The 22,681-nt window shown below is 52.3% G+C and overlaps 1 protein-coding gene across 4 annotated transcripts; it reads left to right on the top strand.

Moving 5' to 3' along the window:
* Positions 1–1,233: 1,233 nt before the first annotated feature.
* On the top strand, positions 1,234–22,236 carry LOC100383019 (pentatricopeptide repeat-containing protein At2g06000). Of its 4 annotated transcripts, XM_035963473.1 has the most exons (5): positions 1,921–3,086; positions 13,583–13,887; positions 20,599–20,708; positions 21,411–21,525; positions 21,593–22,236. In XM_035963473.1, the coding sequence occupies exon 1, from the start codon at positions 2,051–2,053 to the stop codon at positions 2,972–2,974; it is 924 nt and encodes a 307-aa protein (XP_035819366.1). In that variant the 5' UTR covers positions 1,921–2,050; the 3' UTR covers positions 2,975–3,086; positions 13,583–13,887; positions 20,599–20,708; positions 21,411–21,525; positions 21,593–22,236. The 4 variants fall into 4 exon arrangements, with proteins under 4 accessions (XP_020400757.1, XP_035819366.1, XP_035819365.1 ...); XM_035963472.1 differs by having other exon boundaries at positions 21,411–22,236; XM_020545164.3 differs by lacking the exon at positions 13,583–13,887 and having other exon boundaries at positions 21,411–22,236.
* Positions 22,237–22,681: the final 445 nt, after the last annotated feature.

Genomic DNA, 22,681 nt, shown 5'->3' with positions numbered 1-22,681 from the left:
ATCCGCACATGATCTGGAGATCTTGCAACCAAACCACAGGCATGACAGCATGGCGTAGCTCATCCCTTGTATCTACACGCCAAGCCAAGTGATTGAGGATAACCAGTGGGGTAGGCTAGGTAGCGATCACACCGTTAATAAATTTGCCAGCTGACCAGCCAGGAGTGGCCTCACTAGCAGATATAAAGGATAGGAGGCGTGGGTGGCCACCATGACCATGAAGATCTACACCGAGGGGGTGAGTTAAGAGGCTAATAAAACATACATCACAAGATACATATTAGTTAGGTCATCACAGGAAGGAACTAGATAGAACTTCATACATACCAAGATATGGGTTACTTAGTAATTTTCGGACACACTAGTTATCTATGGTCAAGTAACTAAATAAAACATTCTTGTGTTAAAACCATGGTCTGTTATTATGGTCAAGTAACTAAATAAACTACTGGTATGTATATCTAGATAACTAGCATGTTATCTCATTTTTGTTTGTTTGTGCACGTAAGGAAATATGGGTTACTTAGGTCATCACTTGTATAGTTTACTAAGGCCAGCTTGTGACACAGGGGTTTATAAAGAACTGAATTTCCAGTTAGGTTTCAAAAGATCAAATGATTTTGATGAGTAACAAGTTTAGAATCTCAACCAAAATTCAACAAAAGATTTATCAGAATTAGGCTCAGGATTATTACATATGCTGCTGGAGTCGTTTAGAGGATATCATTCCTAGACATATGTGAATCTTTTGTGACAAATGGTCAAGACTCACCATTAGGGGTGGGTAAAAAAATTACCAAACACCAAACACCGCATCGCGAACACCATACACCGAAATTTGCGATTTATTATGTTTTTGGTGTTTGGTGTTGTTTGGATTTTAGCTCTATTTGGTGTTTGGTGCTTGGTGCGGTTTTTTATAAAAGAGTGATGCTGGCAATCGTTAAAACTGATACTTTAAATCTTTAATATAGTAATAAAATAAAGATGATCAATTCTTATTTTTCGTCACTTTTGCTAGTAAAACACATCAAGCTTTTATTAAAAGGATTATGTATTTTTTGTTTAACCCCTGCGTGCGGTGAATTGTATCCGATGGGATGTTTCAAAACAAGGTTTCGCGTTTGCTGAAACTGAACTAGTTTCGCTTGTCGTTTTCGTCCGAAAACCTCCGTACGACAAAACCTTGCTGTTTCAGTCCATCTCCCTCAGTCCTCCGATGCGCATCACTTGTCCACAGTCCACACTGCATCCACGGACCCTCCTCCACGCTGCCACGCACACGCTCCGACACGGCGACACCCCATCCTCCGCATTCCCCCATGTCCCCCCGCCACGATACGCTCCGCCTCCTCCGCCTCCGCTTACCTCCTCACCACCCCCTACGCCGCCTCCTCCACTACGCGTGCAGCCCCGACGCCCACCCGCCGCCGCAACACCCGGCCCCGGCAGCGCCGCACGCCGCTGAGCTCTGGATAGCCAAGGCGCTCGCGTCAGCGGCCCTCCTTCGTCCGCACTGCCTCCCGGCCTTCTGCCGCCTCGCGCCCTCCCCGCTTGCTGCCGCGGCCTCTGTCCGGCTCGCGCCGTGCGCCGGCTCTGCCCTCCGCCTCTTCTCCGCCTGCACTCCCAGCCGCTCTCTGTACCTCCTTCTGAGCAGTCCTACATCCACGTTATCGCGTCGCTGTGCCGATCAGGTCGCCACAGGGACGCACTCAAGCTGTTCGACCAAATGACGGATCAGTCAGGGTACGTACCTGACGCAGGGTTCTTCTCGTTCGTGGCCGGCTCCTGCACCAACGCCGGCCTTCTTGATGCTGCGGCGAATTTGCTCACAAAGGGCTCCTGGTTTGGTTGCCGCATTGAGTGGTATGCATATAACAACCTCTTGAACACGTTAATTGCCCATGGCCGTGCGCAGGATGCTGTTGCTTTGTTTGAGAGTTGGATTCAGGATGGGCTGTATTCTCCCGATGTCTGGAGTTTTAATGTTGTCATTAAGGGGGTGTGTCGGGTGGGGAATTTGCAGAAGGCACTTGAGTTAGTTGAAAGGATGACTGAGTTTGGGTGTTCCCCGGATACCATCACACAAAATATTCTTGTTGATGGGCTATGCAGGGTGAAGCAGGTGAACAAGGGCCATGAGGTATTGAGGAGGCTCCAGAGGGATGGTGTTTGCATGCCCAATGTTGTGACATACACCTCAGTAATATCAGGTTATTGTAAGGCTGGCAGGATGAAGGATGCATTTTCAGTGTATAATGACATGCTTCAATCTGGAACAAGACCCAACACGGTCACATACAACGTGCTTATTAATGGATATGGAAAGGCTTTGGACATGGAATCTGCAGTGAGAATGTATTGGCAGCTGATTCTCCATAGTTGCCCTCCCGATGTTGTGACATTTAATTCTTTGATTGATGGATATTGTCGATGTGGACAGCTTGATGATGCCATGAGGATTTGGATGGAGATGGGTCAGCATCATATTCAACCAAATGTATACACCTTCTCCATCATAATACACTCACTTTGTACGCAGAACAGATCAGCAGAAGCTCTCAGTCTTCTAAGGGAATTGAATATGCGAGCCGACATTGTTCCACAGACATTTATATATAACCCGATCATTGATATACTGTGCAAGGGAGGAAAGGTGGATGAAGCAAACTTGATTGTTACAGACATGGAAGAGAAAGGGTGTCATCCTGATAAGTATACATACACTATTCTAATAATTGGGCACTGTATGAAGGGTAGGATACCAGAGGCAGTCACTCTTTTTCACAAAATGGTGGAAACTGGGTGTCGCCCTGACAATATTACAATTAATTCTTTTATTAGTTGTGTTTTGAAGGCTGGGATGCCTAATGAGGTACATCAAATAATGCTTATTGCTTCAGGTCATGCTTCAGCTAGTCAGAAAGTTCATTCTCACCAGTGCCAAAGACTAGATATGTCAGTTGCTGTATAGTTGAATTCTGCTAACATAAAGAATGTAGGGAAGAACACCTGAGCTGTCTCAGATGCTTATTGCAGCATAGAACTGGGACTGGGACTTCTCTAGATGAGAACAATGAGGCATGGTGAGTTTTCTTCTTTTATCAGTTGCCTTGCTATGACCGGCAGCCACTATAGGCGCCGGGCAACAGCATAAGCATGCAAATAAGGATTAGAAGATAAGCATACAGATAAGGATTAGAAGATAAGATTTGTTAGAGAGAAGATAGGGATTAGAAGATAAGATTTGTTAGAGAGAAAAGAGGAGATCTATCTCATTAGATAAGGACTAGAGAGGAGTATAAATAATTGTAAGCACCACTCTATAGATCAAGCAGAAACACATTGTTTTCCGGCTTCCTGTAGGGAGCCGGGAGTCCAACCCTAGCCGCCACCTCGTTTTCCTCCTCTCACGATCGCTGGCTACTCACCGCCGTTCAGCCTTCAAACCGCGCCCACCGATCCTCCACACATACAACCTCCGGTCGGTGCGAGGCAGAGAACAGCAGCATACTAACCTGGTATCAGAGCCCTTCGATCCGATGTCGCTGCCGCTGCCCGCTGCAACCACGTCGCCGCCGGACTCCAACGTGTCCGTGCCGATCCCATCCGCACCGATTCCGCAAACATATCTGCCCGCGGGATCGCTGCCGCTGGCCACCGGGGCTTCCTCCTCCGCCGCGGGCGTGATGACCAACGAGCAGCTCACCACGGCCGTCCTCGACCTCGGCAGGATGATGGCCGGCGTCCACGCCTTCCTCTTGGGACCGCAACCAGGCGTGGCTCCGCCTCACCCGCAGCCGCATCTACCGCCGGCGCCCAACCCGCGGCAGCAGCTGCCTTCACCCGCCTCATACGCCGTCTACCCCTACGGGATGCCGCAGGACAGCACGACGCACACCACCGCGCCCGCACCAGCGGTGTCCCTCGGTGGCGTCCCCATCCAGGAGATCCAGTTCCCCCACTCGCCGTCCCCGCTTCCGCCATGGCTCACCGACGTCGCGCAGCCAGTCTACTCCTCTGCGCCGGCGCGCCCGTCGGTCCATTCGACCCCTCACATCACAGCGGGCCTCGGCCATGGGGGCGTTCCGGCGTCGGGAACGCTCTATTGCGGCGTTGACGACACAATTCTCCACGGCTCCACTTTCTGCTCCGCGCCGACTGCAGCTCCAGTGATCGGCGGGGCGCCCTCGGCTACGGCTCCCGCGACGTTCGGCGCGACGCCTTTCCAGCCTCAGACCTACAAGATCGACTTCGCGACATACGACGGCTCGGTCGACCCGCTGAATTGGCTCACACACTGTGAACAATTCTTCTGGGGCCAGCGCACTCCGGTGGAGCAGCGGACGTGGATGGCCTCCTACCACCTCACCGGCGCCGCTCAGACATGGTACTACGCACTCCTGTTGGACGAGGGCACGCCGTCCTGGGAGCGCTTCAAGGAGCTTTGCCGCCTTCGCTTCGGACCGCCTATCTACGGCTCGCGGCTGGCCGAGTTGGGGCGCCTTCCTTTCCACTCCACGGTCCAGGAATTTGCGGACCGCTTCCAGACGGTGCTGGCGCACTCAAGGGACCTCTCCACGCGCCAAAAGGCGGAGCTCTTCGTGGGTGGCCTCCCGGAACACATTCGGGTCGACGTCGAGATGCGCGCCCCGCCCGACCTCCAGACGACCATGTTTCTCGCCCGCGCCTTCGAGACACGGGCTCTGGCCGCGGCAGCGCCTCCTCAGCAGCGCGGCGCCCGCCCTCCCCCGCGGCCAGCCTTTCCCCCACTCCAACAGGGGGCGACCGCGGCCCCGGCTGGCGCACCAGCGCTGCCTGCACCGCCCGCAGCCGGCGCTGCAGCACCGGGCGCAGCAGCCCCAGCGGCACCCGCGCGGCCACACCGTCGCCTCTCGTCGGCCGAGATGCAGGAACGCCGTCGTCAAGGCCTCTGCTACAACTGCGACGAGCAGTACGTGCGTGGGCACGTATGCCCCCGCTTGTTCTTCCTGGAGGTGGACGATTTCCTCTGTAAGTAGAGGGACTCTAACTCTCATCAAGAGGATGACACTATGAGTTGGGGCAATTTTCTGTTTATTTCCTCAAACACTATAGAATGCCATACCTTTAGAGGGGTTGGGGACACATATTTATAGCCCTAGGGGCTGCACTACCACACCTTCTCACACACACTACACAACAGGATTGTCCTCTAGATGCTAAAGAGACTACAGAGGACAGTCAAAAGCGACTGTTGTCCTCTAGATGCTAAAGCGACTACAGAGGACAGTCAAAAAGCGACTGTTGTCCTCTAGATGCTAAAGAGACTACAGAGGACAGTCAAGCTGTCCTCTAGATGCTAAAGGACTACAAAGGACAGTCAAAAGCAGTATGTCCTCTAGATGCTCAAGACTTATTCCATCATTCCCCCCCTAAGTCTTGGGCGTCGTCTTGTGAGAAAGTTGGGTCATCCCGGACCTGGAGCAAAGCTCAACAAACTTGATCTTCCCAAGGGGCTTGGTGAGCAGGTCTGCAAGCTGATCCTTGGTGTTGATGTAGCGCGCCTTGATGCTCCCTTCTGCCAAGCAGTCTCGGATGAAGTGGTATCTTAGCCGGATGTGCTTGCTCCGTTCATGGAACACGGGGTTCTTGGCCAATGCCAGAGCGGACTGGCTGTCCACCCTGAGTTCCACCGCTCTAGTGTCTCTCCCAAGGAGATCACCGAGCAGTCGAGCCAGCCAGAGAGCCTGAGTCGAAGCAGTGGACGCCGCTATGTACTCGGCCTCGCAGCTGGACATGGCCACCACCTGCTGCTTGACCGACTACCAGCTAATGAGGCACTTGCCGAGGAAGAAGAGGATCCCGCTTGTGCTCTTGCTAGTGTCGATGTCACCGGCGTGGTCGCTGCCGCTGTACCCGACAAGGTGTGCCTCCCCAGGGCACCTCGGGTAGTAGAGACCGTGGTCGAGAGTCCCCGCAACATAGCGGATGATCCTCTTCACAGCCTGCTCATGCTCCGTCGTCGGTCGCTGCAAGAACCGACTAACGTAGCCGACGGAGTATGCCAAGTCAGGCAGTGTGTGGACGAGGTAGCGAAGGCTCCCCACAAGACGCCGGTACTGTGTAGCATCCACCTCCTCCGTCGTGCTGTCGCGACTCAGCTTCAGCCTCTCCTCCATCAGAGTGAGAGCTGGGTTGCAGTCGGTGAGCCCAGCCAGCTCAACAATGCGCTTGGCGTAGGCGGTCTGGCGAAGTGTATCCCGGAGTCTCCCTGGTGCACCTCAATTCCCAGGTAGAAGGAGAGATGCCCCAGGTCACTCATTTGGAAGGTGGCCTTCATCTCTTCCTTGAACGCTGCCACCTCTGCATCCTTGGCGCCGGTGATCACCAAGTCGTCGACGTAGACACCCACCAGCAGGGCACTTCCTCCATGGCCCCGCCGATAGATGGCCGCCTCGTGCGGGCTTGGCGTGAAACCCATTCCTTTGAGCGTGGAATCCAGCTTGGCATTCCACGCCCTCGGTGCCTGTCGCAGGCCATAGAGAGCCTTGCGCAGGCGCAACACCTTGCCCTCCTTGCCAGGGATCGCAAAACCTGGCGGCTGGTGTACGTAGACCTCCTCCTTTAAGTCGCCGTTAAGAAAAGCCGACTTGACATCCATGTGATGAACGTGCCAGCCCTGTTGGGCTGACAGCGCAAGGAGGAGTTGCACGGATTCCATCCGTGCCACGGGGGCGAAAGCATCGTCGAAGTCGATCCCCTCCTGCTGTAGGAAACCGCGTGCCACCAAGCGAGCCTTGTGCTTGACGATGACGCCGGCTTCATCCCTCTTCAGTTTGAACACCCATTTAAGGGTGATCGCGCGATGACCATGAGGGAGATCAGCGAGCTCCCAGGTGCGGTTCGTCTCAACCGCGTCCATCTCCGACTGCATCGCGGCACGCCAAGCCGCATGTTTCTCGGCCTCCGTGAAATGCCGAGGCTCACCATCGTCGCATGCAAGATGCAACTCTCCTGCCAGAATGCGAGATGCAGGGCCTGGCACCGACGGGTCGATGAGAAGGCCCTCCACCCTTCGATACCGCAACGGCTCGCCGTCGTAGCACGCGTCGACGCGCTCCTCGTCGCGGGACAGAGGGGTCACGAGCTCCACTGGGTCGTGCTCGACACGAGCTGGTGTCGAAGAGGACGTTCCCGGAGAGGGTACCGTCGGTGCTGGAGTACGTGGTGGCGAAGAGCTTGCTGTAGCCGGAGTCGTGGCTGGAGTGCGTGGTGGTGAAGAGCTCGTTGTAGCAGGAGCTGGAGAGTTTGGCGCTGGAGTCGGTGGAGACTTGGGGGCTGGGGTAGACCTGCTCGGAGAAGAGTTGCCTACTCCCCCAGCTCCCTCAAAGTGGACGTACTCGATGGTGAAGTCGTACGTCGGAGTCGTGCCGTCGTCCACCGTCTTGTCCCACGCCCATCCTCGCCCTTCGTCGAACACTACATCGCGCGCCGTGCGCACACGCTGTGTTCTTGGGTCAAGGATGTGGTAGGCCTTCGAGCCCTCCGTGTAGCCAATGAACACCCCCGGGGTGCTCCTATCGTCGAGCTTGCTGATGTGGCCAAGCTCCTTGGTGAACGCGAGGCAGCCGAAGACCCGTAGATGAGAGACCGCCGGCTTGCGCCCATGCCAAGCCTCGTACGGTGTCATCCCGTTGAGAGCCTTGGTGGGCGAGCGGTTGAGGATGTAAACCGCTGTCACCACCGCCTCTCCCCAGAAGACAGCTGGCATTCCTCTCTGCTTGAGGAGAGCCCGAGCCATCCCCACAACCGTCTGGTTGCGCCGCTCGACGACGCCGTTCTGCTGCGGGCTGTACGGCGCGGAGTAGTGGCGCTGAACGCCCTCATCCACGCAGTACGACGCGAACTCAGCCGCCGTGAATTCGCCGCCGTTGTCGGTGCGCAGCACGCGCAGCTTGCGGCCGCACTCCGCCTCCGCAGCGAACTGCACACGCCTGATGGCGTTCGCAGCCTCTCCCTTGCTGCCAAGGATCATCACCCACATATAGCGGGAGAGATCGTCGACGAGCAGCAAGAAGTAGCGTCGTCCTCCTGGTGTGGCTGGTGTCACCGGGCCACACAAGTCCCCATGCATGAGCTCGAGCCTCTCCTTGGCTCGGAAGCTCGACTGCTGGGGAAAGGGGAGCCGTCTCTGCTTTGTCAACACGCAGACATCGCAGAATTGCTCCACATGGTCAAGGCACGGCAGGCCTCGTACCATCTCCTTGGCACTGAGCCGCTTCAGGGCCTCGAAGTTAAGGTGCCCGAAGCGCTCGTGTCACTGCCATGCCCCGTCGTCTCGACGAGCAGCAAGGTTGTGCCACCTTCACATTGAGGATGTATAGCCGATTTGGACTCCTGCGTACCTTGGCAAGAAGGCAACGAGAGGGGTCCCAGATCCTCATGACTCCGTGCTCGACCTCCACGCGCGAACCGTTCTCATCCAGCTGTCCCAAGCTGATGATAGAGTTCCTCAACGCGGGGATGTAGTAGACTCCGGTGAGCAGCCTGTGCTCACCAGATGCGGCAGTGAAGACGACTGAGCCGGTGCCCTTGATCTCTACGCCGGAGGCGTCCCCAAACTTGACGGAGCCGCGGACGCTAGAGTTAAGCTCGGTGAAGAACTCACGTCGGCCGGTCATGTGATGAGCGGCGCCGGTGTCGAGACACCATCCTTCGATCATGTCCTTGTTGGAGCCGTCGACGAGGAAAGCGCGTGCTTTCGACTCATCAAGGTGGAGGAGTGCTGCTGCGGCCGGTGCCGCTGGAGATGGCTCGATGCTTGCATGTGCCAGGAGCAGGGCCTCCTCCTCCGCCTCCGCCTGTGCGACGTTGGCCTGGCCACGTCGTGGCTGCCGACAATCCCTGGCCCAGTGGCCAAGCTTGCCGCAGTTGTGGCAACCGTCGTCTCGTGCCGGCTTCTTGTTGCCGACGGCGCCGCCTTGGGCACCTCCACGTGCACCACCCTCAGCATGTCCTCGCGCCCCGGCCTGGGCGCCTCCACGCGCCTTGCGCGGCTTGCTTCGTTTGCGGCCTCGTGTCGAGGAGGACTCCCCCTTCTTCTTGTCACCCTGGCAGGCCTCCCACTGCTCCCGAGTGAGATGTAGCTTCCCGCCGATAGTGATAGGCCCAGAGAGAGCCTGTGGTTCGTCGCCGTCGACCACCTTGAGGCGACCAATCGCCTCTTCGATCGTCATCGTGGAGAGGTCTAGCAGAGACTCGATCGAGCGAGCAATCTGCCTGTACTTCTCGGGGATGCAACGGAAGAGCTTCTCAACAGCTCTCTCCTCATCGTAGGTGTCGTCGCCGAACTGCACCATCTTCTGCAACAGAGTGTTGAGGCGGAGAGCAAAGCCATCAACATCCTCACCTGGCTTGAAGGCCAGGTTCTCCCACTCCTTGCGAAGTGCCTACAGTGTGGTCTTGCGGGCACGATCGCTGCCGATGCGGGTCGCAGCGATGGCGTCCCAAGCCTCCTTGGCAGTCCGCTTCTGGGAAAGCGAAAACTGCATCTCGGGTGGGACTGCAGCAATGAGGGCATCCAGCGCCCGCCGATCCTCGTGGTAGTCGACGTCGTCGTAACGAACTGCTTCCCACATGTGGCGAACCTGGAGCCGTACCCTCGTCACCGCGGCCCACTCGACGTAGTTGGTCTTGGTGAGGGTAGGCCACCCACCGCCGAGACCGATGTCCCTGACAATGGCCTGGGCCATGCGGCGACCATGCAACGGTCGCTGCTAGCGGTAATTCCGGACCCGCACCACCCGCTGCTGGACGAGCTCCTATGTCAGCACGAAGCCGTCTTCGACACACCACGCGGTCTTCCACCAGCCCGCCCCTATGACCACTGCATACACCTGCTGCCCGAGACCGCGCCGGTGGCAGTGCGGCCGTACCGGTACCCTCATATGCAGAAGGACGAGCTCGAGCGGCAGTGCGCCGCCATGCTGGAGCAGGGCATCATCCGCCCCAGTACTTCTCCGTTTTCGGCACCCGTGCTCCTCGTCAAGAAGGCAGATGGGTCGTGGCGCTTCTGCATCGACCACCGCGCGCTCAACAACCGTACGTCCAAGGACAAGTTCCCGATCCCGGTGGTTGACGAGCTCCTCGACGAGCTCCACGGGGCCAAGTACTTCACCAAGCTCGACCTCCGCTCGGGGTACCACCAGGTGCGCATGCACCCGGCCGACATTGAGAAGACGGCGTTCCGCACCCACCATGGCCATTTCGAGTTCCTGGTGATGCCGTTTGGGCTCTCCAACGCCCCTGCGACATTTCAGGCGTTGATGAATGACGTGCTCCACCCCTTCCTCCGTAGGTTCGTGCTGGTTTTCTTTGACGACATTCTGATCTACAACACGTCGTGGTCTGAGCACCTGCAGCATGTCGGCCTCGTCTTCACCGCCCTACGAGCCCACAACCTCTTTCTGAAGAGATCGAAGTGCTCCTTCGGGACCCCCTCCGTCGCCTACCTCAGCCACGTCATCTCCGCCGACGGCGTCGCCATGGACAGCGACAAAGTGGCCGCTGTTGCCTCGTGGCCGCTACCGCGCTCTCCACGCGGGGTGCGTGGCTTCCTGGGCCTCGCCGGCTACTACAGGAAGTTCATCCGCGACTTCGGCTCCATCACGGCACCACTCACACGTCTCTTGCGGAAGGAGGCATTCGTCTGGACGGTGGAGGCGGACGAGGCTTTCGCTGCCCTGAAGCGGGCGCTCTCGTCGGCGCCGGTTCTACAGATGCCCGACTTCGCGCGCCAGTTCGTGGTCGACTGCGACGCGTCCGGCACCGGTTTTGGCGCCGTTCTACACCAGGGGGGCGGACCCCTGGCCTTCTTCAATCGACCCTTCGCCGCTCGCCATGTCAAGCTGGCGGCCTACGAGCGCGAGCTCATCAGGCTGGTGCAAGCCGTCTGGCACTGGCGCCCGTACTTGTGGGGGCGCCGGTTCCTCGTCCGCACCGACCACTACAGCCTGAAGTTCCTCCTGGACCAACGGCTGTCCACCGTGCCTCAACACCAGTGGCTCAGCAAGCTGTTCGGGTTTGACTTCACCGTCGAGTACCGCCCCGGGCGGCTCAACTCGGCGGCCGATGCGCTGTCTCGCCGCGACGAGGTGACTGCGACGCTCTATGCCCTCTCTGGGCCCTCCTTCGACCTCTAGGCCGACATTCGCCGCGCCACCGCGGCCGACCCGGTCACGCGCGACCTGCTGCAGCAGCTGCAGGCTGCATCTCTGGGCGCGCGGTGGGCAGCCGACGACGGCTTCCTCCTCCACGGCAAGCGCATCTACGTGCCTGCCACCGACGACTTGCGCCACCAGGTGGTGACCCTGGCTCACTCGGCGGGACACGAGGGGGTCCAGAAAACCCTTGTGCGCCTCCGCGCGGACTTCTACATCCCCGGCGACCGCCAGCTGGTGCTCGACTTCGTCCGCTCCTGTGACGTGTGCCAGCGGAACAAGACACCGACCACACAGCCGGCTGGCCTACTTCAGCCCTTGGACGTTCCGTCGCAGGTGTGGGCAGATATCTCCATGGACTTCATCGAGGGGCTGCCGAAGGTGCACGACAAGTCCGTCGTCCTGACGGTGGTGGACCGCTTCTCGAAGTACGCCCACTTCATCGCGCTCAGCCACCCCTACACCGCCGCCTCCGTCGCCCGTGCCTTCTTCGACGGGATCGTGCGCCTACACGGTTTCCCCAGCTCCATCGTCAGCGATCGCGACCCAGTCTTCACCAGCAATCTCTGGCGCGATCTCTTTAAATGTGCAGGTGTCAAGCAGCGGCTCAGTACGGCCTTTCATCCCCAGACGGACGGCCAGTCCGAGGTCGTCAACAAGGTCATCGTGATGTATTTGCGCTGTGCGACAGGTGATCGGCCTCGCTCGTGGGTCGACTGGCTCTCCTGGGCGGAGTACTGCTACAATACCTCGTACCACACGGCACTCCGAGCGTCGCCGTTCGAGGTTGTGTACGGCCGACCCCCACCACCCCTCCTGCCACACCACGCCGGGGCGGCCCAGACAGAAGCAGTGGACGCCATGCTGCGGGACCGCGACGCGTTCCTGGAGGAGGTTCGCGAGCGTCTTCTTCAGGCCCAGCAGTACGCCAAGCGCCACTACGATGAGCACCATCGCGAGGTGGAGTTCGACAAGGGCGCATGGGTGCTGCTCCGACTTCTCCACCGACCCACCCATGCGCTCGCTTCGCCGTCCAAGGGCAAGCTGCGCCCACGCTACGCGGGGCCGTTCCAGATCGTCGAGCGCATCGGGCAAGTGGCTTATCGTCTCCGACTCCCCGCGGACGCGCGCCTGCATGACGTCTTCCATGTGGGGCTATTAAAGCCATACAACTCCGCCGGCTCGCCACCATCAACACCGGCCGTGCTGCCACCGGTTCAGGACGGGCGCCTGCTGCCAGCCCCTGCGCAGGTCCTGCGCGCACAGCTCCGTCGTGGCACGTGGCACATCCTCGTCAAGTGGCAAGGGCTTCCGGAGGACGACGCCACATGGGAGCCCCTGGACGACTTCAAGACTCTCTACCCGGATGTGCAGCTCGAGGACGAGCTGTTTGCGCAGGCAGGGAGAGATGTTATGACCGGCAGCCACTATAGGCGCCGGGCAACAGCATAAGCATGCAAATAAGGATTAGAAGATAAGCATGCGGATAAGGATTAGAAGATAAGATTTCTTAGAGAGAAGATAGGGATTAGAAGATAAGATTTGTTAGAGAAGATTTGTTAGAGAGAAAAGAGGAGATCTATCTCATTAGATAAGGACTAGAGGGGAGTATAAATAATTGTAAGCACCACTCTATAGATCAAGCAGAAACACATTGTTTTCCGGCTTCCTGTAGGGAGCCGGGAGTCCAACCCTAGCCGCCACCTCGTTTTCCTCCTCTCACGATCGCTGGCTACTCACCGCCGTTCAGCCTTCAAACCGCGCCCACCGATCCTCCACACATACAACCTCCGATCGGTGCGAGGCAGAGAACAGCAGCATACTATGCCTCCTGTGTGACACCTCATCTATACTAGATTGTAAATTTTTTTTGAACTATTTTCTATCTCCTTTCTAACTCAAAATTATCTAATCAATGCTCCGGGTTATATTTGATAGCTTGACAGCATGCTCAATACCCTCCCTACATTTTAGTACATCACAAATATGGTAACAATAACATGTTTAGTCTGAGAAAAATGCTGAGTCTAATAGCCTGATTGGATATGCACACATTGTGGGCAAGATTTTACGACACTAGCCATAAGTATTGAGTTTTTTTGGGTTTTGGCCCTGTTTGGTGTGGTGTTTTTTTAAGCTGCTAAGGAGTTCGTCTACTAGGGTGTTGGTTAACGACGAGCCAGGTGACCTTATTTCACATCAAAGAGGATTACATCAGGGGATCCTCTATCACCTATGCTATTCATTATGGTTATGGATGTCCTAAACTCAATGGTGTGTAAGGCAGTGGAAATGAGTTATCTGCAACCTTTGTTGAGGAGAGGTTATGGCCAAAGGATTTCCTTGTATGCTGATGATGTTGTCATTTTTCTGCAATGTAGGAGGGATGAATTGGTCTTTGATAAAGAAGCTTTTGCGTATTTTTGAAAACGTTACAGGGTTGGTAACTAACATTAGTAAGAACTCGATCACTCCTATCCAATGTGGGGAAGAGGAGTTAGCGGAGGTGCAAGAAGTTATGGCGTGTAAAGTGGAGAAATTCCACTGTAAATACTTGGGCATGTCTCTCTCGGTCAGGAAACTAATGAAAAATGACTTGATTCCGTTAGTGGATAAGATTGCTGATCATTGACCAGGATGGAAAGCAGCCTTAATGCATCCCGTGGGACGTGCAACCCTTGTCAAGGTAATTCAAACGACAGTGCATGTTTTACCATTTCATTGCCTTACAATGTCCCAAATGGGTGATTATGGCAATTGACAAGATAAGGAGAGGCTTCCTATGGAAAGGAAGGAAAGATGTTAAAGGGGGTCACTGTCTAGTGAATTGGAACCGAGTTTGCAGACCCCTAGAGCCTAGGTGGTTTGAGCATTTATAATCTGGAGTCTCTAGGTTAGGCTTTGAACATGATGTGGCTTTGGTTGCAGAAAACTCAACCTGATCGGCCTTGGTCGGGGTTAGATATTTAGGTGCTTCCTAATGCTGCTGCTATGTTTGCAATCTCGGTGGTGACTTCAGTTGGGAATGAGGAAAGTACTCTTTTCTGGACGGACAAATGGTTGCATGGGGGCTCCTTGGACCAAATGGCTCTGAAGCTCTCCCTGCTAATCCCAAAGAGGGGTTTCAATGAAAGGACAGTCAAGGATGTCTTGCTAAATAGGCAGTGGATCAAGGACATTAGGGGGTCTACATGTGCAAGCCTTGATTGAGTTTCTCTTGCTCTAGGAAGTTCTACTAGGCATTCAACTCATGCCCGGGGTGCCAGGCCATCATCTCTGGACACCAGCACCCTCATGAATTTACTTCTCCAAATCAGCCTACAAAAGGTTTTTTTTAAAGGTTCTGTTGGGTTTAAAACCTTGCCAGAGAATATGGAAATGTTGGGCACCACCAAGGTGTAAATTCTTTATCTGGCTTGCCACTTGTAATAGGTGTTGGATGGTTGATCGTCTGGCGTGGCGAGGGATTGACCATCCTGACCGGTGTCCTCTTTGCGACCAGGAGAAGGAGGCGGTGCAACACCTTTTAGTGTCTTGTGTATTTTCTAGATAAATCTGGTGTCATGTTTTTCCCCAATGGGCTGGCAAGTTTTGACTCCTCAACCTTAGGATCATGTTTTCCAAGACTGGTGGAGGAATGCAGAGCAACGGGTGGATAAAAGTCAGCAGAAAGGCTTCAATTCAGCTGTAATTTTAGTCGCTTGGTGGCTGTGGAAACATCGGAATGCTTGTGTCTTCGAGGGGCAGTCTTCGTGTGCCCAGCAGCTGTTGCAGTCCACTCGGGATGATGCCGTTAGATGGTCTCTAGTAGAAGCCGCTGGGTTGGCAGGCATGTGTCCTGAGTAGGAGTAGTTGTAGGCTAGTTCTATCTTATGGCAGTTTTTATGTATCTTTGTTTCCGTCCTCCGTAAGGAGGCTTGTTGGTAGAAACACCTCGGCTGCGCAGATTATAGGAGTGAGTATCAAGTTGGCTGGACGAGCGGGAGCGAAGGGGCGCCATGCTGCCGCTCGGCTGGGAACTCAGGTGAGGTGCGGAACACAGGTGAGGCAGGGAACGATCACTTCTTAGATTGATCAATGCTTGCCAATTGATTACAGACGCCTGGACTTTATAGTCCAACTCTAAACAGACTCCTTAATCTTAGGAACTCTAACAGACTCTCCTTAAAAAACAGACTCCTTAATATTAGGATCTCTAAACAGATTCTCCTTATCTAAGGATCCTCCTAATCCTTATCTATATGTCCCTCTATAATGGGCCGACTAGAGGGCTGTTTAGGCCGCCTACTATAAACCATAACATTTCTCCCTCCCTCGACGAACAGCTCGTCCTCGAGCTGAAACTGCGGATATGAAGCCTTGAACTGTTGTAGAGGTTCCCATGTTGCATCTACTGGCTGAGTACCATTCCAGTGCACCAACACCTGCCATTGTCCGTGCCGCATCCTTGCTCTTATTATCTTCTCTGGCGATGGCAGAAGCCGACCATTTTGCATAGGTGGGAGGTCTGGGGGCAGGACAGGAGGGGTACCCCGGAAAGGCTTAAGGAGTCCCACGTGAAAGACATCATGAATTCGTGCCCCTTCTGGTAACTCCAGACGATATGCTACTGTGCCCACGCTCTCAAGAATATGAAATGGTCCCGCATATCGCGGTCCCAATTTCCCTTTGGGTCGTTCGACCAGTGACTGAGCTTGTCGATTGAGGAGACGAAGCCAGACCCAGTCATCCACATCGAACTCGAGACCCCGGTGTCGGCCATCATAAAACTTTTTGGCATGCTCTTGAGCTTGCAGCAGCCTATCTCTGACTTCCCCTAGAAATATATCTCTTTCCCGTAGCATATCATCCACAACTTGAGTGTCTGCTGTCCCTTGCTTATATGGAATGAGAGGTGGTGGATCCCTGCCATATACTACACGAAAAGGAATTGTCTTCAATGCTGAGTGGTATGATGTATTGTAACAATATTCCGCCCATGCAAGCCAGTCCACCCAAGCTCTTGGCCTGTCTCCCGTGATGCACCTCAAATACATGGCAATAGTTTTGTTGACTGCTTCCGACTGACCATCAGTTTGGGGTGAAAAGCAGTACTCATTCTTAACTTGACACCTGTTAGCTTGAACAGATCCCTCCAAATATGTCCGGTGAAAACTGGATCTCTATCGCTGACTATGGAACTTGGGAACCCATGCAGCCGCACTATGTCAATAAAAAATGCTCGTGCCACAGTCGCAGCTGTGTAAGGATGACTAAGGGCAATAAAGTGGGCATATTTAGAGAACCGATCAACCACTGTTAATATGACAGACTTACCATGGACCTTTGGTAAACCCTCAATGAAATCCATTGAGATGTCTGTCCATATTTGTATTGGGACTTCTAGCGGTTGGAGGAGCCCTGCGGGATGCAGCGACTCTGTTTTGTTCCTCTGACAGATTGCACATGATTTGACCCAATCCTGTACCAGTGTCCTATCCTTGTGAATGAAGAAATCATCTCTTAATCGATGCAGCGTCTTTTGTACTCCACCATGTCCTGCTGAGTGTGCGGCCTCCAGTATTGAGGGAATGAGTTTGGATGATGTTGGGATAAACACCTTGCGGCCGTGCAGTATCAAGCCTTCCCGTATCTGCCATGGGGCCTCTAGGGATCCCTCTGTAATCTGAGCCTGGAGGAGTTTCCACTCATCATTATTAGCACATTTTGCCCGCAATTCTTGGTACAACTGGAATGTTGGGGTTGATATGGTATGGACTGAACTTTCAGTTGTGTCCCTGCGAGATAGAATCAGCCATTGTGTTGAGTCGTCCTGCCCGATATTCCACTGTGAAGTCAAAGCCAAACAACTTACTAATCCACTGATGTTGTGGTACCGTGGATAGTCGTTGATCTAGTATGAACTTGAGACTGAAATGGTCAGTTCGTACCACAAATCGTCTGCCCCATAAATAAGGACGCCAGTGACGTATTGCCTGTACCAACCCAATGAGCTCGCGCTCATATGCTGCCAATTTTATGTGTCGGGCTGCAAATGGCCGGCTAAAAAAAGCTATTGGGCCGTGATCTTGGTGTAGGACAGCATCAAACCCCGAGCCCGAGGCATCACAATCCACAGTGAAAGTCCGTTCAAAGTCAGGAAGCTGCAGGACTGGTGCTGACGAGAGTGCCCGTTTGAGCGCTTGGAAGGCGAAGTCGTCTTCTGGGGACCACTGAAAGCCTTCTTTCTTTAGGAGTTTGGTTAACGGTGCAGCGATTAACCCAAATTCCTTGATAAATTTTCGGTAGTAGCCTGCCAATCCCAGAAATCCCCGCAGTCCTCGTGGTGCCTTTGGGATCGACCAAGAAGTAACTGCTTCCACCTTGCTGCTGTCCATAGCCACTCCTTTAGCTGAGATGATGTGCCCTAAATAAGCAACGGATGTCGCGCCGAATTCACATTTGGACTGTTTGACAAACAAATTGTTGGTCAGCAGGGTCTGTAGGACAGCCTTGACATGTATGAGGTGGTCTGACCATGTGGCACTATAGATGAGGATGTCATCAAAGAATACTAGGACAAACCGGCGAAGGAACTGACCCAGTACTTCATTCATCAATGCCTGAAATGTCGCTGGGGCATTTGAGAGACCAAATGGCATAACCAGAAACTCAAAGTGCCCATGGTGTGTCCTGAAGGCTGTTTTGTGTACGTCTTCTGGATGAACACGGACTTGATGGTAGCCGGATCGGAGGTCCAATTTAGTGAAGAAATGTGCCCCTTGCAGTTCATCTAGCAGCTCATCAACCACGGGTATAGGGAATTTGTCTTTGACTGTTTTCTCATTCAGTGCCCTATAATCAATGCAGAAGCGCCATGATTTGTCCCTCTTTTTCACTAGGAGTACTGGAGCTGAAAAAGCTGATGTGCTGTAGCGGATAATCCCCTGTTGTAACATGGCTGTGCATTGTGCCTCCAATTCATCCTTTTAAAGCTGTGGGTACCTATATGGCCTAACTGCAACGGGTGCTGTTCCTGGCAAAAGGTGGATCCTGTGATCACACCTTCTTGCTGGAGGAAGGTCACTGGGCGTAGCAAACACCTTCTGAAATTGTAGGAGCAGACGATCCATCATCGGTTTGGTGGTTGCGATATATGTGCTAATTGTTCTCACTGCTGGGTACACATTAATGGCCTTCCGGTCTGATCCCAGTCCTTTCCACACAATCTGTTGTCCCCTTCTCCAGAAAGCTAGGCACAGGTTCTCGAGGTCCCAAAGTGTTGGCCCCAAAGTGCGCAAAAATTTGACCCCGACAATGATGTCGAAAGAATCAATTGGGATGGCGTAAGCATCCATCAGAAAGTCTTCCTGGCCGATAGTCAAGCTGATGCTGTTGGAGAGCTTACAACACATGATTTTATCCCCATTGGCCACAGATGCCTGGAGGGCTGGGCTTGGCTGGTAGTCCAGTTTCAGAGAGCGTGCCGTGTCTTGGTTGATGAAGTTGTGAGTAGATCCTGTGTCCAACAGGGCTGTAAGAGCTTTCCCCATGATATGTACTTCCAGCTGCAAGGTACTCTCAGAATGGATACTCGTGAGGGCATGTAAGGAGATCACTAGTGTTGGGTCCCCTAGAACTGAATCGGCCTCTATAGATTCATCTTCCTCATAGTCCATGACCTCAAGATAGAACAATTTAGGGCAGCGATGTCCACAGACATACTGTTCATCACAATTATAACAAAGTCCCTGGCAACGCCGCTCAGCCATCTCGGCAGGCGTCAACTTCTTGAATGTTCGCTGCTGTCTTGTACTGGGAGCTGCAGGAATCGCTGGTTGAGGTGCTGGTACTGGTACAGACGGGCGCTGGGGTTGACGCATGGTCTTGTTGGTGGTTGATGTCGGCTGGTGATCGAGCGCTTGTGACCTCCGTTCATATGCGCGCGCCAAACTCAAGGCGATATTGATATCACGTGGTGCCATGAGTTCCACGTCGATCTTGATACGCTCCGGAAGTCCAGCCGTAAACAGATGTACCTTCTGCTCCTGTGACAGTGGAGCTGTTTGGGCTAGCAGGTCCCAAAACCTCTCCTGGTAGTCATCCACTATCGTGCGGAATGGAAGGCGTGCCAGTTCGCCGAGAGGATTGCTGCGTAATGGGGGCCCAAAGCGGAGTTGGCAATGCTGCTTGAAGAGTTCCCATGATATGGAAGGTTCGTTGTGCTGCAGCTGGGTGTACCATGTCCGGGCAATTCCTGTCATGTGATAGGATGCGAGCCAGACTTTCTCATCCTCCAGCGTGTGCTGACCTTCAAAGAATTGTTCGCATCGATTGAGCCACTGGAGGGGGTCTTCCTTGCCGTCAAATAGGGCAAATTCGAGGCGATGGAAGCGAGGAACTTCTGCAGTAGGAGTATGGGGAATGGTGTTGAGAGATGGCAGTGTAGGTGGTGGATAATGTGGGATGGGCGAAGGGGAATGTGGCAATGGTAGAAGATGGATTGGGAGCTGGGTGGTGGTGGGTGGTGGCACATCATCAGTTGGCGTCGTGGTGGGGGGTATGCCTCCATACCCGGGCAAGCCATAGGGGCAGCTTGTTGGAAGGGACAGTGCCGCTGATGCAGGCGGAGTCTCCACTGCTGCAATGCGCGAGGACATGGAGGACATCTGCGTTGCGAAGGCCCCTAGTTGGCACTGGACTTCGGCAAGGGCGGTGATGATCGCTGCCAACTCCGACGCCTGGGTGGCGGACGCTGCACTGTCGTCGGTGTTGGATCCCGGCATCTCCGATACCAAATTGGTAGAAACACCTCGGCTGCGCAGATTATAGGAGTGAGTATCAAGTTGGCTGGACGAGCGGGAGCGAAGGGGCGCCGTGCTGCCGCTCGGCTGGGAACTCAGGTGAGGTGCGGAACACAGGTGAGGCAGGGAACAATCACTTCTTAGATTGATCAATGCTTGCCAATTGATTACAGACGCCTGGACTTTATAGTCCAACTCTAAACAGACTCCTTAATCTTAGGAACTCTAACAGACTCTCCTTAAAAAACAGACTCCTTAATATTAGGATCTCTAAACAGATTCTCCTAATCCTTATCTATATGTCCCTCTATAATGGGCCGACTAGAGGGCTGTTTAGGCCGCCTACTATAAACCATAACACTTGTATTGTGTCAGTAATTGTTGGTCTATTTTGGACCCATCTTCTTCTTAATATAATGATGCGCAACTCTCCTGTGCGTTCGAGAAAAAATGTAATCATTGCTAAATTAAAGATCTAACCGGCATAATTCCTTAGTTTGTTAACATATCTTGTCATGTAAATCCCTAATTGCCACTTCAGTTTTATTTAATGAAACACTACTGAAGATTGGAAGGCATTGTGCATATCTTAACATTTTTTTTGCTTTTTGTAGGACATTCATCCAAAGAAACTCAGATGTGAATATTGAAATGTTGGTTGCACAAGGCTACATAACAATAAAAAATTAGTCAAACCAAGTTGATGTCGTGTAACAATACAAAGGTAAGCTATTTGGTGCATTGTGCATTCAGTGATTTGCTGAGTCTCATGAAGAAGAGTCAAACAGGTGTCCATAGTTCTGCTCTACTGCAGTGGTGCTGCAAAACATGCACACATGTATGCTGGACACACTCATGTAAACATTATATCCAAGCATGTTCTGTTAGTTAGGGCTGGAAACGAGCCGAGCCGAACTCGGCTCGGTGCGTCTCGTTGGCTGACCGAGCTCAGCTCGGCTCGACTCATCCACTCAACGAGCTGAAGGAGGAGGCTCGACTCGGCTCAAAGTCGGCTCGCGAGCTATACCTTGATAAATAATACTACATTATATAGTGATTTAATATTATATGAATATGAAAAATATAATCATCTTTAACATTATATGTAATCTAAATTATAAATTGTCATATATTCATCATTAAAGGCTAAGGAACGAGTCAGATATCTATAAAATTATCCAATATTCATCATTATTTTATAGGTTGATTAATTTGGCACAACTCGTGAGTCGGCTCGGGTCGTTGGACCAACGAGCTCGAAAACCTAGCTCGGCTCGCTTGAGGCTCGCGAGCTGCTCCGAGCCACCTGAGCTCGAGCCAACTCGCGAGCCTCAAGTTTTTTTTTCAGCCCCTCTTTGTACTTTTGCCAAAGATTGAAAAGCAGGTACAGTTGGGAGATTGTTAATGGATAAGATTGAATTAGCAGATGAAGATTCATTGCTTGAAGAATTGGATGGAAGTAAATTTACACCCTAGCAGTGGTACTTCAGTTGTATTCTTTCTTTAGCAGCCTGCCTCAATGCTTGAAGAATTGGATGGAAGTAATTTACTCTCTAGCAGAGGTACTTCATTTGCATTCTTCTCTGTGCATTGTTCATACCCACATAGGTTTTTTTTGTAGGAAAAGAGTACGCAGTATGCACATTGGCGTGCATTCTTCATGTCTACACAAGCCTGACTATACAGTTTTTGCTAGCTTATGTCTACACAAGCTTGACTGTACAGTTGTGCCATTGCAATTTTAAACCAGGTGCTGAGCATTCACTGAATACTGTCTAGTTTTCTAAGCATAATCTACAATCTGTTGAGGAGCTTACAAACTGTCTTTGGAACTGGAATTATTAAGTCAATGAAGCACTTCTATTTCTTCATGAAAGTTGCACATTTGCTTGTTTACTGGGCCTCCAATATCACAATTTTCGTCTTTTTGGGAGGATTTAAGTTGGTCTCAGAACTAGAATTAATTTTAAGTTTGTTCAAATGATGTCCAATTTAAGGCAGCAACATTCTTCATAATTTCAATTACTATGTCAAGACACTTCCCATCCTTTCTCTGTTTTTGCTGCTTAAGAGATATGACTTCATTGGACTTTTTAGACACCAACGATCCATGTCCCAGTCGATCCAGATTTCTGGTGACTGTAGTACAATGTACACATTTAGTTACTTTGTTCATAATCCATGAAAATTGCAATCCTTGTATATTGAATTAGTATTAAGTTCCGGTATGTAACATTGGAACATGTATGCTCTACGTTGTTGTACATGTATGGTGTGTTTGGTCAACTTTTTGAATAAGCTTCTGCTTTAAAAAGGTAGAAACTGAACAAAAGAGGTTCAACTTTTCTGTCACTACTTTTAAAAAGCAGCTTGGACCACATTTTGTTGTTGTTTTACATGTTTTATATATTAATAAAGAGATACGACAAATAGAAAATAAAATAGGATTAAAAATAATTAAGTGTTATAATAAATGAAATAAAAATACTTTTTAATAAAAATGTATAAAAAATGGAATTGTAAAATTGATTTATTAATTTAATATATTAATAAAGGGATATGGAAAATAGAAAATAAAATGGGACTAAAAATAATTAAGTGTTAGAATGAATGAAATAAAAATATATTTTTAATAAAAAATTATATAGCAAGTTGAGTCTAACAAATGTAAAATCATTTTTAATTAAATATATTGAT

Source organism: Zea mays, chromosome 10 (assembly GCF_902167145.1).
Source record: "Zea mays cultivar B73 chromosome 10, Zm-B73-REFERENCE-NAM-5.0, whole genome shotgun sequence".
Lineage (NCBI taxonomy): Eukaryota > Viridiplantae > Streptophyta > Magnoliopsida > Poales > Poaceae > Zea > Zea mays.
Note: the sequence above shows the minus strand (reverse complement) of the source record. Positions and strands in the feature narration are given on the sequence as shown.